Consider the following 14,376-nt stretch of genomic DNA (forward strand, 5'->3'; position numbering starts at 1 on the left):
GGATTGAGCGTATTCTTATACATATTCCAAAGATAATTGAGCTACAAGGTGGTAATGAGTATATAGAGGGGAGAGATAGGCGTTGTGTAGGAGAGCGGCCAGATTTCGGCTAAATTATTCTTGGCAGGACAAAACTTTTGTGAGGCACCTCCGTATATATATATATAACGTGTTTCACCAGTAAGCGGGCCACCCCAGTATGTGGGCCACTTCCCTATGATATCCCACATTTGCAACAACAACGCGTAATGTCTCAACAACGCAACGCGTTAAAAACTTATACTAAAGCAGATCTATTTCTTGCTATTACTAATCTTGATTCTAAACAAATTTAAAGTGAACGACGCGCTGCTGCCGCCTATAGCGTCCCACGAACAACAATCCAGCGTCGACGAGCTGGACAGCGCCCTTGAAGCGATTGGGAGCCACCAGCAAGGCGCCTAACAAAACTAGAAGAGAAGGCTATTACTATGCGTGTAATAGTCGAGGCTGAGCGAGGACTACCCTGTGGGAAAGACGACGTGCGAGATATGGCCAACAGACTGCTCCGAGAGCGTGGCGGGAAGGAGGTGGGCAAGAACTGGGTTGATAGGTTTGTCCAGCGCAATCCTGAGCTGCGTACGCGCCGGAGCCGTCCATACGATCACCAGCGAGCTCTCTGCGAAGACCCAGCGCTTATTAAGGGCTGGTTTAAGCTAGTTCAGAATATAAAGGCAAAGTATGGTATCGTGGACGAAGATATCTATAACTTTGATGAGACTGGCTTTATTATAGGCAAGATTTTATCACAGTTAGTTATCACGGGCTCAGACAAACCAGGGAGAACAAAGAAGATCCAGCTAGGCAATCGTGAGTGGGTTACGCTGATACAAGGCGTTGGCGCAACAGGCACGCGTATCCCAGCGTTTCTTATCTTCGCTGGCAAGGTTCTGATCTCTACCTAGTTCACGGAGGATCTGCCACGCGACTAGGTGATCCAAGTTAGTCCTACCGGCTAGACGAACAACGATCTAGCGCTTGACTGGCTTCGTCACTTTGATTCCCATGCGCGGCCTGTGGGGACGCATAGGCTGCTTATTATTGACGGCCATGAGAGCCACTGCTCGGTGGATTTCCGAGATCTCTGCGAAGAGATGAAGATAATCCTCCTCTGTATGCCTCCCCACTCGTCGCACCTCTTACAGCCTCTTGATGTGGGCTGCTTCTCGCCGTTAAAGCGCGCGTATGGTGATGCTATCTTGGTCTTAGCACGCAATCGCATCTACTATATTAGCAAAGAAACCTTCCTACCAGCGTTTAAAAAGGCCTATTATAAGGCTATTACACTAGAAAATATCCGCGGAGGGTTCTAAGGTGCTAGACTTTCACCGCACGATTATAACGTTGTTTTATCACAGCTTAACGTCATGCTGCGTACGCCAACTCCACCAGCGCAAGAGACTACTGCTTGGGAGCCGGAAACGCCGCGCAACGCGCGCGAAATAGAGGCGCAGGCTACGCTTATTTGAAACCGTATGCAAATCCAGCAAGGGTCTCCTACAAGTTCTCTTAAAGAGCAGATACAGCAGTTAAGTAAGGGAGCTCAGCAAATAGCTTATAATATAGTGTTAATGCAGGAGAAACTTAATCGCCTTGAAGCTACGATTACTGAAGTAACAAAGCGAAAAACTCGTAAGAGGCGCTACGTACAGGCAGAGGGGTCCCAGACAGTTAGCCAGATAGCTGATCAGATCGCTAAGGCAGAGGGTGGTAGCTATAATGATGGTGCAACGTCTGCGAAGAGGGTGCGTAGTGAACGGCGCTGCAGGCGTTGCAGCCAAATTGGACACAACTCTCGCACTTGTCAAGTAGAATTAGAGGATACAGAGGATAGCAATGCGTCTGAAGAATAATATCTTATTCTACTTAATAAAAAATATTGTGGTGGTGTTGCGCAATACTATTACAAAGATGTAATAGTTTGGGGAGGTGGCCCACATACTGGGGTGGCCCGCTTACTGGTGAAACACGTTATATATATATATATCATGTCCATCAAAAAAATTAAAGGAAGCCTCGGCTAATAAAGACAAGACGTACGGTGCAATCCACTCGATTAGTTTAAAAACCAATAATCCAACTTTCCGCTTCATGACTACTACTACTACTAGTAGGAATACATTTTCATCATCACTACATATGTACGTAGAATACATACATGCAGTCCAATCCGAGGGAGAGAAGAAAGAAAGAAAGAAAAAAAAAGTTAATCCACTTTCATATCCCCTTTCCAAACGCCAACTTTGCCTGTCCCTTTTCCACTACGCTTCCACTCCCGCCACTATTGTTACTACTACTACTACTACTACTACTACCAGATGGCCTCGCCCGCCCCCTAGACGCCTTCAATGTACCCGCACCCGCACCCGCACCTGCGCCTTTCCCTCCTCTTCTACTACTACCACTACTACCACCAGCCGTCTGCGATATCCCCGTCGTCGTCGCCATGGTCGTCCTATCTTCCTGCCGCATTTCCTTGGACAAGTCCAGCGCAAAGTGGTAGTCGGCATGTTCTGATTTGGAGACTACAGGCAGGTGCATGTTGCATTTTGGGCAGAAAAATGTCGTCTCGGGTGGTGCTGGTTCGGGGTTGCGAGGTGGACAAGTAGAAGAAGAAGAAGAAGAAGAAGAAGAAGAAGAAGAAGAAGAAGAAGAAGAAGAAGAAGAAGAAGCGGAGTGTGATTGTAGTTGGGGTTGGACTTGTGCCGAGGGTGGTGTATTTGGAGAGTTTGTATTATCCATGTGCTGGTGGTGCAGTGGCGGCGTACATGGCCTCGGGAGTTCATGGTCGTGGGCACCAGATACCATCATGTCGTCGTCGTCTAGGACATCATCATCCGAGTCCTGCTTAGTAGACTCTGCATGCGCCTTGAGCAGGACCGCTCTCGCGGCATCGAAATCCTTCTTCTTGTCGTCGCGCGCACAGAAGAAATTCGCAATGTTGCCTTTTGTTCGGCGCCGCTTTGCCGGAGGCTCACTGCTGCCGCTGCTGCTTGTCACTCTGCTGGTGGACAGCATGGCTCGTGCTTCTTCGCCGCGGACCAAGAAACCGCCGATGCCTTTGTTATTGGTGATGCCGTCTTCGAAACCACCGACGCTCAGTGAGAGGTTGGCGCAGGGCCAGGCTCTTCCGTCAACTACTATTTGGGCTAGTAGGTTCTTTGCAATGTCGAACAACATGGCTTCGGAGAGCGGTTTGCCCTGAGGAATCGGCGCTTGGCGACTTCGTGTTTGTGTGCCGTGTCGGTGGTGGAGGTTGATGGTTTTTGGTCGCCGCTTATTTTCTAGTACACCCTCTTCTACGCATCGGGAGAAGATGTCTGCGACAAAGATGCGCAGCCACCGGACGCCTTGCTCGAAAGAATTAATGGCTGGTCGAAAAGACTTTGCCGAGAGCATGCTTTTGATTTGTGTCCGTGGGTTGACTTCGCTGTTGTCCTCGCCTCGGATGATCGAGTACAGCCAGCTACCCGTGTCGTCGCCCAGCTTCTTCAGTTGATCCAACGGCTGCTCCATGAGATCCTTGACTTTGTCTGTGCCAAAAGTAGCAACTACTTCATCGCCCAGCTTGCCTCCAAGCATCCGGATCTTGGTAAACTTCATCTCCGAAAGGAAATGCTCGACTGCGCGGTTTCGGATAACTGTCTGCTGGTTCGGTTTCTTGTATCCTGACCCCAGCTTTGCAAGCATCTTGTTTCTAGCGACGCCGCCAGAACAGGTATATCCAAGAGTGTCTTTAATATGCCTTCTTACGTCCCGAACAATTTCCGATCCAATTACCATGCACACATCATCCCAATCTGGATCCCTATCCTCTCCGTCCTCCTCGCCGGTTTCCACGAGCGCATCGGCAGCCCAGTCAAGCACCGTTGTAGGCACCTTTGGTAGTCTTTCCGTCGGATCGTCATAGGGCGCGGGCCCTCTTAGCTCGGGGTATCTCTCCAACAGAATCGTATGCACCTGTGCGCTCAGGTCCATGAAGACCTCGTCAATGCTCGCTTTCTCCACCCGCTGTTCTTTTTCCGGCAAGCTCTCTTTTATGCACTTCAAAATCTTGCGGCTCTCCTTGCGATACGGGTCCAAACTAACTTTGTGTGTCGCCATGTCCCGGAAACTATTCTCATGGTACGCCCACTGCTCATCTCCCTCTTTCCATGTCGCAACATGCTGCAGTATAAGCTCAGGACATTGCTTCAGTGCCTCGGTCGACGTGACGTGTCGATTTAAGCCGAATGCACGCGCGGGGTAGTTGATTGCTATGAGGCCCTGCCATTGTTGGACAGCGAGAGGCTTGGACGGGTCGATTCCGAGACGAACGGTTTCGCACTGGGCGTAAAAGGCATCGAGATCTACGTGCGCAATTATGCGGAGAGGCGTTTGTGGACTGTAGGATTTGAGTTGTTGCAGTTGTTTGTAGGTGAACCTCGATTTGGGGATGCGACGCGGGGACGTGATTGAGAATTGAGAAGAATGGAATTCAGGCGATGGTGACGACATTACGGTTACGTGATCATTTCAGACATAGCAGCGTTAATAGAGCGTAGGAAGTCGTCCGAAAGCGTTAGTGGAGCTGCATTGTGGAGGAGACGTTGCCGCGCGACATCAAGGCGCGTCTTCTCGCGGTCCCGTGCATGCGCGTCATTCATCTCGGAGATCGCGCTAGCCGGATTGGGTCTTTCATGATCCGACACCCATACCCACCTGATACCTACCTGCACATACAATGTTCCAACGACTGTACCATGAGCGCCGCGATATCCTGGGAAATATATTCAGGGCTATAAAATTGATGCATGGTCACCTTCCAGTATAAAAGAGCTGTCCCTTGGTGCACTGCTGAGCGCCAGACGACTCATGAATTCGTCAAATGTTCAGATGCAGTCTGATGCCTTGAAAAACACTTTGGTTTTCTTTAGAAACTTGGAATTCTGCTGATATCGCACTCATAGATCTACGAAAGTATAGATCAACTCTACCTTGAAATGTCTCATCACAAACTTATGACAACACCACAGATTTAGGCAACTCACATTCTTTCATTGCATGATAATACAGGCCCATAAGATTTCTCCAAATCCAGTCTCCATATTAGTGTCATTCAACCAATGGGCTAGTTTCTGTAGACTGACTGCTGGTTGCACTTTGCCGATTGTCAGCAAGATATCCGCGATCTGCAAGGCATTCCAGATACTCGGATAGACTAGCCCATTATGTGCCTGAAATCCCGGCCTGTTCTGATCTGACCTAAAGTACGTTGTGATTGGCTGCGGGACTGTAATTCCGGAGGATCATAGCTGCAGCATGCAGACGTCACGATACTTGCAGCTTGCATCCCCAGTCCCTTTGCCAACACCTTCGCAATGCTGTACGCAATCCTCCCGCTATATGGCTTGTCACTTTGTACACTTAAATAAATCAAAATCAATCCACTTTCAACATCGCGCACAGCCAAACCAAGCCCCTTGGCTAGGGTCGTTGACGTCATAGTGATCCCTTGACCCAATAGGAACATGTGAATGATTATTCGTGATGCGTAGAGTACGAAATGGACGGTATTTTTTAGTAGCAAAAGTGACTTTGAATTGTTCCATGTGCTTTCTTTCTGAAGCTCTTCCCTCTCCGTGCAAAGTTTGATCACTGGTCTTCATCATGATTGCAAAAATAGATGGAGACACTATGGATTCCAGGGCTCAGGAAAATAGCGTACCCGTATACGCGATAAGCGAGGTACCGGTTACTGTGGAGAGAAAGCCATGGTTCAACATTGATGACTCCGCCCTCCGACACCCAGGTACGATTCCTTCACGCAGCTGCAAACTAACGTGTGGTTCTTACTGACCACGATAACATACAGCCGTAGCACGTGCAAACCTTGCACCTTCACTAGATACGCCTCAAGGAAGCACTCAAGATGACTGGGCTGAAAAGCATTCGCATCAAACCGTCCTCCAACAGCACTGCGATTTTTTCGACCGCGATGGCGACGGCATTCTCTGGCCGCAAGACACATTCGTTGGTTTCTACCGCCTAGGTCTTGGAATTTTATTTTCTGCTTTCGCCGTCTTAGTCATTCACATCAACTTCTCATACCCTACGTCTCCGGGGTGGCTACCAGATCCCTACTTCCGCCTCTTCCTGAAAAACGTGCACAGGGCGAGACATGGAAGCGACACAGGCACGTACGATACCGAGGGAAGGTTCATCCCATCCAAATTTGAGGAAATTTTTACCAAATACGCGGGTGGAAGAGACTACTTGACAGTTCAAGATTTGAAAAACACATTGATGGGGCAGAGAAACATCAATGACCCTATTGGTTGGTGTGGGTTCATTTTTGAGTGTGGGTCTAGAGTCTGTTCGGCAGAAGAAGCTAGAGTATGCTAATAGATGATACTAGGGACCGCAACGTATCTGATGCTTTGGCCTGAAGATGGTCGGATGATGAAGGTCGGTAGCCCTTATCAGGAAACACCTATCTCGTTGTAGTGCTGATAGCTTGAAGGAGGATATTCGCGCCGTGTACGACGGAAGCATATTCCATCGAATTGCAGAGAAGCGCGAAAACAAACTGCAGCAGAAGAGCCAGTAGGCCAATGGAACGGCCACACATCTCTAGTTCGTGCAGACAACAGCCATGAACTCCAACAAGGGAATGGCTATTACTCCCCTTGAGAGGCTCTTGATTGTTGTCAACCGATAATAGATTGCCGCTTGTTCATGTAGAAACGTATAGCAGCCTAAAATAATCTTAGAAGGCGTTGACAAGAGGTGTAGCTGGTAGTTTGTTACTGCTTAGTCACGTTGGCGAATTTCTTTCATCTGAACCCACTGCGTGGGGGTTCACGGCTGCACTATGGCGTCACTGTTACAGTTGTTAGGCAAAAGAAATGTTAGTGTTGGTTAAGTAACGAATCAGTTTCGTTATACAACCTAGTATGGCGATTTCCAACGTAACACAGGCCTGGTAGATAGCAGGAGAGCTTCCTAGAGCCAATCAGCTTTCATTTCATTTCATGTCGTTCGAGAAGCCCCAATGGAAATACTGATTGTATTATGCGGCTAAAGCTGCAAGAAGTAGAGCTAGACAAGCCTCCCCTACCGAGTTTTTCCTATCAAATCATTGCTGTTCTTACAAGCACGTGGCCCTCGATAGAATCTCTGTATCTGTGCGATGCCAGGGCCCTTTGGAGAGACCCCTTGAGCTCAGACACCCAGACGCACTTCGGATAAACCTTTGACCGACAAGTAAACAAACTGCATAGATATTGCTCGTTATCTATCGAATACAGTGCTGTCCTGCATCTAGGTGTAGGGCCCAGTTACCAGCGGGATCTTCAAGCCTAGCCCCTTATGCTCTCTATTATGGATATCCAAATCATCTGCTAGCCACCACAAGTAGCCATGGATTGCCTCCTAATCCTCGATTATTAACAGGAATGCCGTTTCTGGTCCGTAGCACACATTGGGCGTTATGCATGAGACTCACAGGTGGCTTGTATACATCAAACAAGCAACGAATCATATTCGCTGCAACTTGCATAAGTTCCCGAATCCGAAATTGTGCACATGCCGGGCCTGAGCTCTTGGCCCACTCATGTACCCTGCCGCATGTCAGCCCATTGATCCTTCATCGGCGATGACGCAACTCGGTCAAAAATGCCGGTGAATCAGATGGCAGCATGGGGATTGAATAATACTGTTTTAAGAATCTCGATTCGAGTTACTCAAACGGCCATGCTGTAAAACCGAGTCCCCCATGTGACCCCGTAGGAAATATACTCATTCGTAATCCCTTTCTACCCGCCAAACTCTTGTTATTCATAACCCTCGCCTTGTGGAAAGTCTGGCGTGCGCCAGTATCCGTGTCGACGAGAGACACGCTTCCATTATTACCATGGCAGTAGTTGGAGATGCCTAGTGTATGGGTGAGAAACCGACTTGGAGCATGGCCGAAGAGCCCCAAGTCGTGAGAGTTTCGAGTCGTGAGAAGCGCGCTTCGCCGTCTACAGAAACCTATATTTAAAATGCAGTATAACACTTGTGCCAGCATTCGCCGCTTAGACGGACGAATTCCCATGGTTATCGGAACGCAGTAATACCTGACTAGGTTCTTGACCAACTCTTATGCTGAACTGATTCTCTACTGACTCGACTAGAGTTTACATTGCTCATGGGCTGCATCAAACGACGCAAGCGCCGTGGGATTGGACCCCAGGTCATTGTCTCAACAGCCCACAAGAGACCAAATATGCACGTGCTCAGTTTTGGAACTTTCTCCTGCATCTCCGGCTGTCATCTGCACCAAATCTTCAGCGACTTCAAGTCGACCGGGTCCATGCGGTCGCGTGACATGCGAGACACAAGGTCAGGTAAGGAGAAGCTACAGCCATGTCCGCGCAAGCCTTTCAAAGACAATGTTAAGCACATTTGTTTCTGCCTCGATCATGGTTGCAGAGTGTTGCAGTCGGATTCTCGGCATATAGTAGACGCTTTAATAGAATCAACACTTGCAGCGAGAGCATGAAGCATCCTTGGAAGCCATGTTGGGGAGAGACTATCTGTAGAACTCTGAGGAGGCTAGGTTTAGCCGTGGTAGACGCCTTGATCGGGCTGCAATCGTAACGCACCTGGGAGGCATCGTTATCCTTGTGGCCGGTCCAACGGCATTCCCGGATGTAAGCTGGTAATGCCGAGCATAAATCAGGATTGAGAGTGAGAATCGAGAACGATAACATATCGTTCTACACAAGGCCAGGCAAACTGGAGGGAATGTCTTGGTATGTGTGACAGCTGCAGGCGCAGGAATCCATACTCGATGTCGTGCAGGGGGCTATGGGTAGCGACCTCAGCGCGCTGCAAGCGCAAGTGGAAAAAGACAAGCTCGATGTCGTGGCAGGACTCAGTGAGCATCTTCTCATTCTCATACTCGTGCTTGTTGCCATGCCTGCGCTGGAATGCTACAGGTCGGACCGCACACTGGATGGCATGTTGCATGCATGGTATATGGTGTTTGCGGTACTCTAGTCACAACGGGCTTCGAGTAGAACACTCGAGGCATGTCGGCCCAAGAAGCACCTGTGTGCTTAGCACCACGATGTGTCCCAAGTCCAGGGTTATGCTAGCCATGTGCCGAAGATACGGCGCAAACTGGTCGTAGTGTCAGCTTGCCTGGGGCGCATTGGTACGTACCTTGGTGTGGGCTTCCCTTGTCGCATACATGGGTGCACGTGACGTGGCCTCATTTCACCTGGTTGGTTATGGGATGTTAGGCCGCAGCCAATCACCGCATTCTCCACTACGAAATCCATTTCTGGCCGAGTGTTGCTCTGCCCTGACACTTGTATGCTCGACAATTCCGCAGTGTTGCCCTTTGTCATTGCTACAGACACGCACTTCACCCTAGCTTCTGCCTCCCAGCTCGAACGTCAGACGATCCTGTCCAACGATATGCCGCCCTTTGTCCTTGCCTAGCTCGACTCTCGAGCCGCTGTCCCCATGGAAAACACACAGCAGCAGTATGAGCCCGAGCGCTCTGGCTCGTCAAGGCAAGACGCCAAGGTGGCCATTCCACGGCTGCAAAACATGAATTACCAAATGTCCGCCACTACGCGACCTCAGCGCCCACGCAACGACGTAGTGAGCAAGGCCGTGAGTGCTGCGTCACCAACAGCTACCTATTGGACAGACGCTGACACCCGGTCCAGTGTACGCAATGCCGCAAGCGAAGTGGGCCTCTCTCAGCTTAGTACCTTGCAGCTTCTTCTTGGGCATGACTAAGCTGCTCGTGGTGAAATTTAGTACCTACTAACCAAAGCCAGAGATCAAATGTTCTGGCGACCGTCCGCGCTGCACAAACTGCCAGCGTCAGGGCCATGGCTGTCACTACGAGCAGGAGCGCAAGGACCGTCTCCGAGGGTGTGCCGATCCCACTCTGCCTGTTCCTTAAACTGCCGCTAACATAGGAGAAAGAGCAATACGTAAGGGTCAGATCCTGGCCGAGATTCTGGTGGAAGTCAGTAGCCAGCTGGACGAGGCCGGCAAGAAGAAGGTCGAAGAGACACTGGCGTTGTTTGAAGACGATACGCCTCCCCCGACAACCCCCATTATACCATCTTTGTTGCAGACAAAGCGCCAGAGAGCCGAGTCTACCCACTTTGACGATGATACTCAGAGTTTTATCTCTGCAGATGCTGGAGAGGCCCGTGTCTCTGCTTCGGTTGGCTCAAACGAAGATCTTGACTTTGTCCAGGAAGATTACTTTCGTGAGAACGAAGCTGAAAGTACGGGATACATGGGCCGTAACTCTCAAGTACAGTGGCTACGTGCACTCGAGGCCAAAGTCGAACAGCCGGAAGGCGAGCCTCCACATATGGCATACGGGCCACCTGGAGCCAGCACAGAAGCCTTCGACCGTCGTGCTGACGTACTACGCGAGCGTCAACAGAGAGCCCACCAAAGTTCTTCGACGGGCTACTACTTCTACCTTGACAGAAACAATATAGAAATCGACATCGGCGACCCCAACATTCTTCCCTCTGCGAGTACTGCCGAGAGACTATTTGGCTATTACAAAAAGGCGGTACACAGTCCATTCAAGCTCATAGATGGAAAGCCGCCATGAACCTTGTATTCGCCATAGGGGCGCGATATTCGCATCTGGTTGACGCTGAATGGCGAGCTGATGATCGCGATCATCTAGTGTACATGTGGAGAGCAGTCCACCTCTTACAGCTTCAACAGATGAGGACTCTCACTCTACATCCCGAACAGCGATTAATACAGGTAGGCATACCCAAACGTTCAACGCATCCTTCTGACCTGTCTAGGCGATTGGACTTCTATCGTTCTACTATCTTACAATTGGCCACGTTAGCAAGTATGTTCAACTAGCAATAAAACACCGATAAAAAACACGAACACCTGCTGACAGCTGCACAGGGCTTGGTATATGATTGGTATGGCCATTCGCCACGCACAAGCTGCAGGTCTCCACCTTAGATACGAGAACCCATCTATGCAATCTGACAGAACAAGGTCACTGGCTGAGCTTTGGTGGGGTCTCAACTCGATTGAGTGCATCCTTACTTCGATATTAAGACGTCCTCGTGCCATAGCCCCCAAGGATTGTACAGTACCTCTACCAGGAGTGACCGGAAGTGAAACACAGTCAAAGTCGCGAGAGTCCACGACACCCAGCATGTCTGCCACCTCGTCCGGCGTCAGTCGGGGCTCTGGCTCTTCTACTGGCGGCAAAAGTATCGGGACTACCAAGCATAGCTTTATTAAGGCTTACGTCAAGCTCGATCTTCTCATGGACAAAATCCTCTCTCGCCTTTATTCACCCCGAAAGTCGATCAAATCTTGGAAGAGTGCCCAGAGAGAAATCACTATGCTCTCCGAGGAGCTGGAAAGCTGGGCTTTGCAGTCCCTGCCACAGGGCCCAGCTGCTGCTACTGCTGCTACATTGGATCACAGTTTAGATCGTGAGAGCTTGCTGCTCCATCTTTACTATTACAATGCGAAAATTTGCATCACGCGGCCATGTCTCTGCCGACTCGACCAGCGAATCAAAGGACAGAGTGAAGAGTCTGCTCGTTTCAACCAGAAAACAGCCGAAGCTTGCATTGGGGCAGCCCTTGACATTGCCGCCATCTTGCCTGATACCCCAAGCCCTACATGGTACTACGAGAATGGCCCTTGGTGGTGCGCTGTGCATATGAGTAAGCACGCTCATTGATACTGTGAAGAATTCGATAGACTGACTCATGTAATTTAGTTATGCAAGGCCTTACTGTGCTTTTGCTCGAGCTCTCACTGAACTGCGCCCACCTGACAATTGAAAAGTCGCACATCACGTCTTGCGTCGATAAGTTCATGCGATGGCTTGAGTCGATGAAATCTATTGATGAGGTCAGCGAGAGTGCATACAGTGTCGTTAGCAAGGTCTTGAACAAGCAAACGCCAGAGGAAGCTGCCCGGAAGCAATTGCCCTATCTACAGTCAGCTCCAGGATACGAACGCCACGGATACAACATTCAAGACCCCTCGCTCGGACCCCAAGTACCCTTTCAGATGCATAGCCAGCCATCTTCGTTACAACAAATGCATCATGCATGGCCGGGCTCAGATGCATTCACCAACGCGCCTTATTTTTCACAACCTGATGCCAGCGGTTTTTATCACAGCAATTTACCGAGCACCGAGTATCTGAACGACCCTCACGCAAGTCTGTATCAGTTCGGACAGCCTCAGATGAACTTGTTCTACGGGAACCCTTACCCAGCCACTATGGACCAGTGGGACTGGGATTCAATGACGGCAGATGACACTGCTCACGGCCCGGGCCAGCAGCAGAACCCAGGCCAGGGTTTCGGAAGTTGACCGTGTCAGCAGCTCTGCCGTATAGAGCGAGCGTAGAAATCCATTCTCCAGTCCTGGATTGGCTAAACTTTCGGTATTAGAGAAAAAACAAGTTGATAGAGGTATATTTACGAGGCGGGTAATCTGTTGTTGTTAATCCATCTATTAGCCATTAATCTCAGGTGAGGAGACCAAGAGTTCTAGGTACTTATTTTTTTCAATTGATTTTGCGAGACGTGCTGGTCAATTTACGTGGCTTCTGTGTCTACGCCCACAAGTCGTGCAACCTCGTACATCACACCTCACAAGCATCTACCCTAAACATTCCCTCCACAACTGCACAATCCCTGCCATACTGCTCGATAGCGTCCTTTACCGCGTCCTCCACGCCCATGGTTTTCACACCCACAACCTCGTTTTCCACCAGCCGACTGAAATTATCTCCATGGCAGCCATCCTTTTCCTCATCGTAAAACTGATTGCCAATTCCCAAGCCTTTGATCGCAAGCCCGATATTTTCCTTCCCTCCCGGCAAATCCTTGTCGTACTTTTCCAACACAGCCAAGGCATTGTTGTTGATGCGCTCCACATCGACATTTTCCACGGAAAACTGCTTACCCAGCTTGGCCTCGAGCGTGCGAATAAGCGTCCGCTGCGTGAGACAGGACTGGGCTCCACGCTCTGCGACAAAAGGGCATATATGTATTGCTCTGTTCATGATGGGCAGCGGGTCTCGTAGCATGGCTGCTGCGGCGCGCGCGATAGTGGGAAGCGGAGTCCAATACAAAGGTGTGTTACCTGTGCCGTAGATGCAAGCGTGGGCATCGCGTACCGAGATACCAGCAGGGCCCTTCATCAGCCCTATTTTTGTGGGCAATGAAAGTCAGTTCAATAGTCACCGTTTCGCCTCCTTCACCAAAACCCATGAGAATTGTCACCACGGGGGATTTATCATCCGGTGAAAACACTGGACAATGACTACACCTACACATGTCGAAAAACGGGCCTCCGTTCAAACTCGTCCACGAAATCTTGCCTTCGCTAGCCAGCATTTCCAAATCCCGTCGTATCCTTACTTTTGCACCGACAAACGCCTCGGGCATTCGCTGGTACCGCGGACTCGCAATGTCACCGACAAACTCATTGGTAAAGAACAACTTGACACCTGCAGCAATGGCAGCGTCGATCATGAGGCGAGATGCGTCGTATTGCGTGGCACTGCCCGTGACGCAGTTTACGATTGCGTCTTGGTTGTGGAATGCGGACTCGAGGGATGCCGAGGAGGTGTAATCGGCGGTTTTGTGCGTCACGGTGTTGTTGTTGTTGGTGGCGGTGAGGTTGGCAGGGAGTGTGTATGACGAAGTTTGGCGCGTGATCAGGGTGATGGTAAAGGGGGGTGAGGACGAGTCCTTGAGGAGTTCGTTCAAGATGGCGGTGCCGACGTTGCCGCCGGGCTAGCATGTATGACGAATGTAAGGAGAGGCTGTGATAGTGTGGGATGCGAGGTTGAACATACACCGAGAACAGCAATGTTTTTCAGTTCCATGTCTGGAGTTTGATTGAGTTCGTTGGTGTTGTTGATTGTCACGATTTCGTGGTTTGGGTGACAATGCAACGCAACAGGCCACGGTATCTTATATCAACTTCATTCCAAAAACCCGAGAGTAAAATAACCAGTGATAACAGCTTTCCGTCTCTTCCCACGTTGGATTGAGTGTAGCAAGCCAGGCACCACCAGGCAGCCCATCTCAGTGTTGCCTTGTTGCCTGCATCTCACACTGTGCATGCGCTAAATCGGTCTCGACGACGCTTGTGCCAATGCGGTATGGCGCGTGGCTGTCGGAGCCGTATGCTCACGTGCCGCAGTCGGCGTTTGAACTGTGGGGGATCACACTGATCAAATGCCGATTCCTCGGGCCAAGACTTGCATTCTGACATTGTGGCTTTTGAGTTTTCAGCAGACGGCAAAGAAGCCTC

The 14,376-nt window shown here is 50.1% G+C and overlaps 4 protein-coding genes across 4 annotated transcripts; 2 read left to right on the forward strand and 2 right to left on the reverse strand.

The window, feature by feature from the left end:
- Positions 1-2,043: 2,043 nt before the first annotated feature.
- Positions 2,044-4,536, reverse strand: SETTUDRAFT_31807 (uncharacterized protein; the record flags this gene model as incomplete). Its single annotated transcript, XM_008028771.1, has 3 exons — positions 2,044-2,059; positions 2,080-2,146; positions 2,394-4,536. The coding sequence occupies 3 exons, from the start codon at positions 4,534-4,536 to the stop codon at positions 2,044-2,046; spliced, it is 2,226 nt and encodes a 741-aa protein (XP_008026962.1).
- Positions 4,537-5,715: 1,179 nt separating this feature from the next.
- SETTUDRAFT_136458 (uncharacterized protein) lies at positions 5,716-6,838 on the forward strand (the record flags this gene model as incomplete). Its single annotated transcript, XM_008028973.1, has 4 exons — positions 5,716-5,830; positions 5,894-6,379; positions 6,437-6,486; positions 6,542-6,838. The coding sequence occupies 4 exons, from the start codon at positions 5,716-5,718 to the stop codon at positions 6,626-6,628; spliced, it is 738 nt and encodes a 245-aa protein (XP_008027164.1). The 3' UTR covers positions 6,629-6,838.
- Positions 6,839-10,656: 3,818 nt separating this feature from the next.
- SETTUDRAFT_154224 (uncharacterized protein) lies at positions 10,657-12,500 on the forward strand (the record flags this gene model as incomplete). The annotated part of the gene is made up of 5 exons (XM_008028974.1): positions 10,657-10,821; positions 10,866-10,915; positions 10,978-11,759; positions 11,816-12,406; positions 12,433-12,500. The coding sequence occupies 5 exons, from the start codon at positions 10,657-10,659 to the stop codon at positions 12,498-12,500; spliced, it is 1,656 nt and encodes a 551-aa protein (XP_008027165.1).
- A 194-nt stretch (positions 12,501-12,694) lies between these two features.
- SETTUDRAFT_90747 (uncharacterized protein) lies at positions 12,695-13,945 on the reverse strand (the record flags this gene model as incomplete). The annotated part of the gene is made up of 3 exons (XM_008028975.1): positions 12,695-13,260; positions 13,382-13,853; positions 13,916-13,945. The coding sequence occupies 3 exons, from the start codon at positions 13,943-13,945 to the stop codon at positions 12,695-12,697; spliced, it is 1,068 nt and encodes a 355-aa protein (XP_008027166.1).
- Positions 13,946-14,376: the final 431 nt, after the last annotated feature.

The sequence above is a fragment of the Exserohilum turcica genome (genome assembly GCF_000359705.1).
Source record: "Exserohilum turcica Et28A unplaced genomic scaffold SETTUscaffold_3, whole genome shotgun sequence".
Lineage (NCBI taxonomy): Eukaryota > Fungi > Ascomycota > Dothideomycetes > Pleosporales > Pleosporaceae > Exserohilum > Exserohilum turcicum.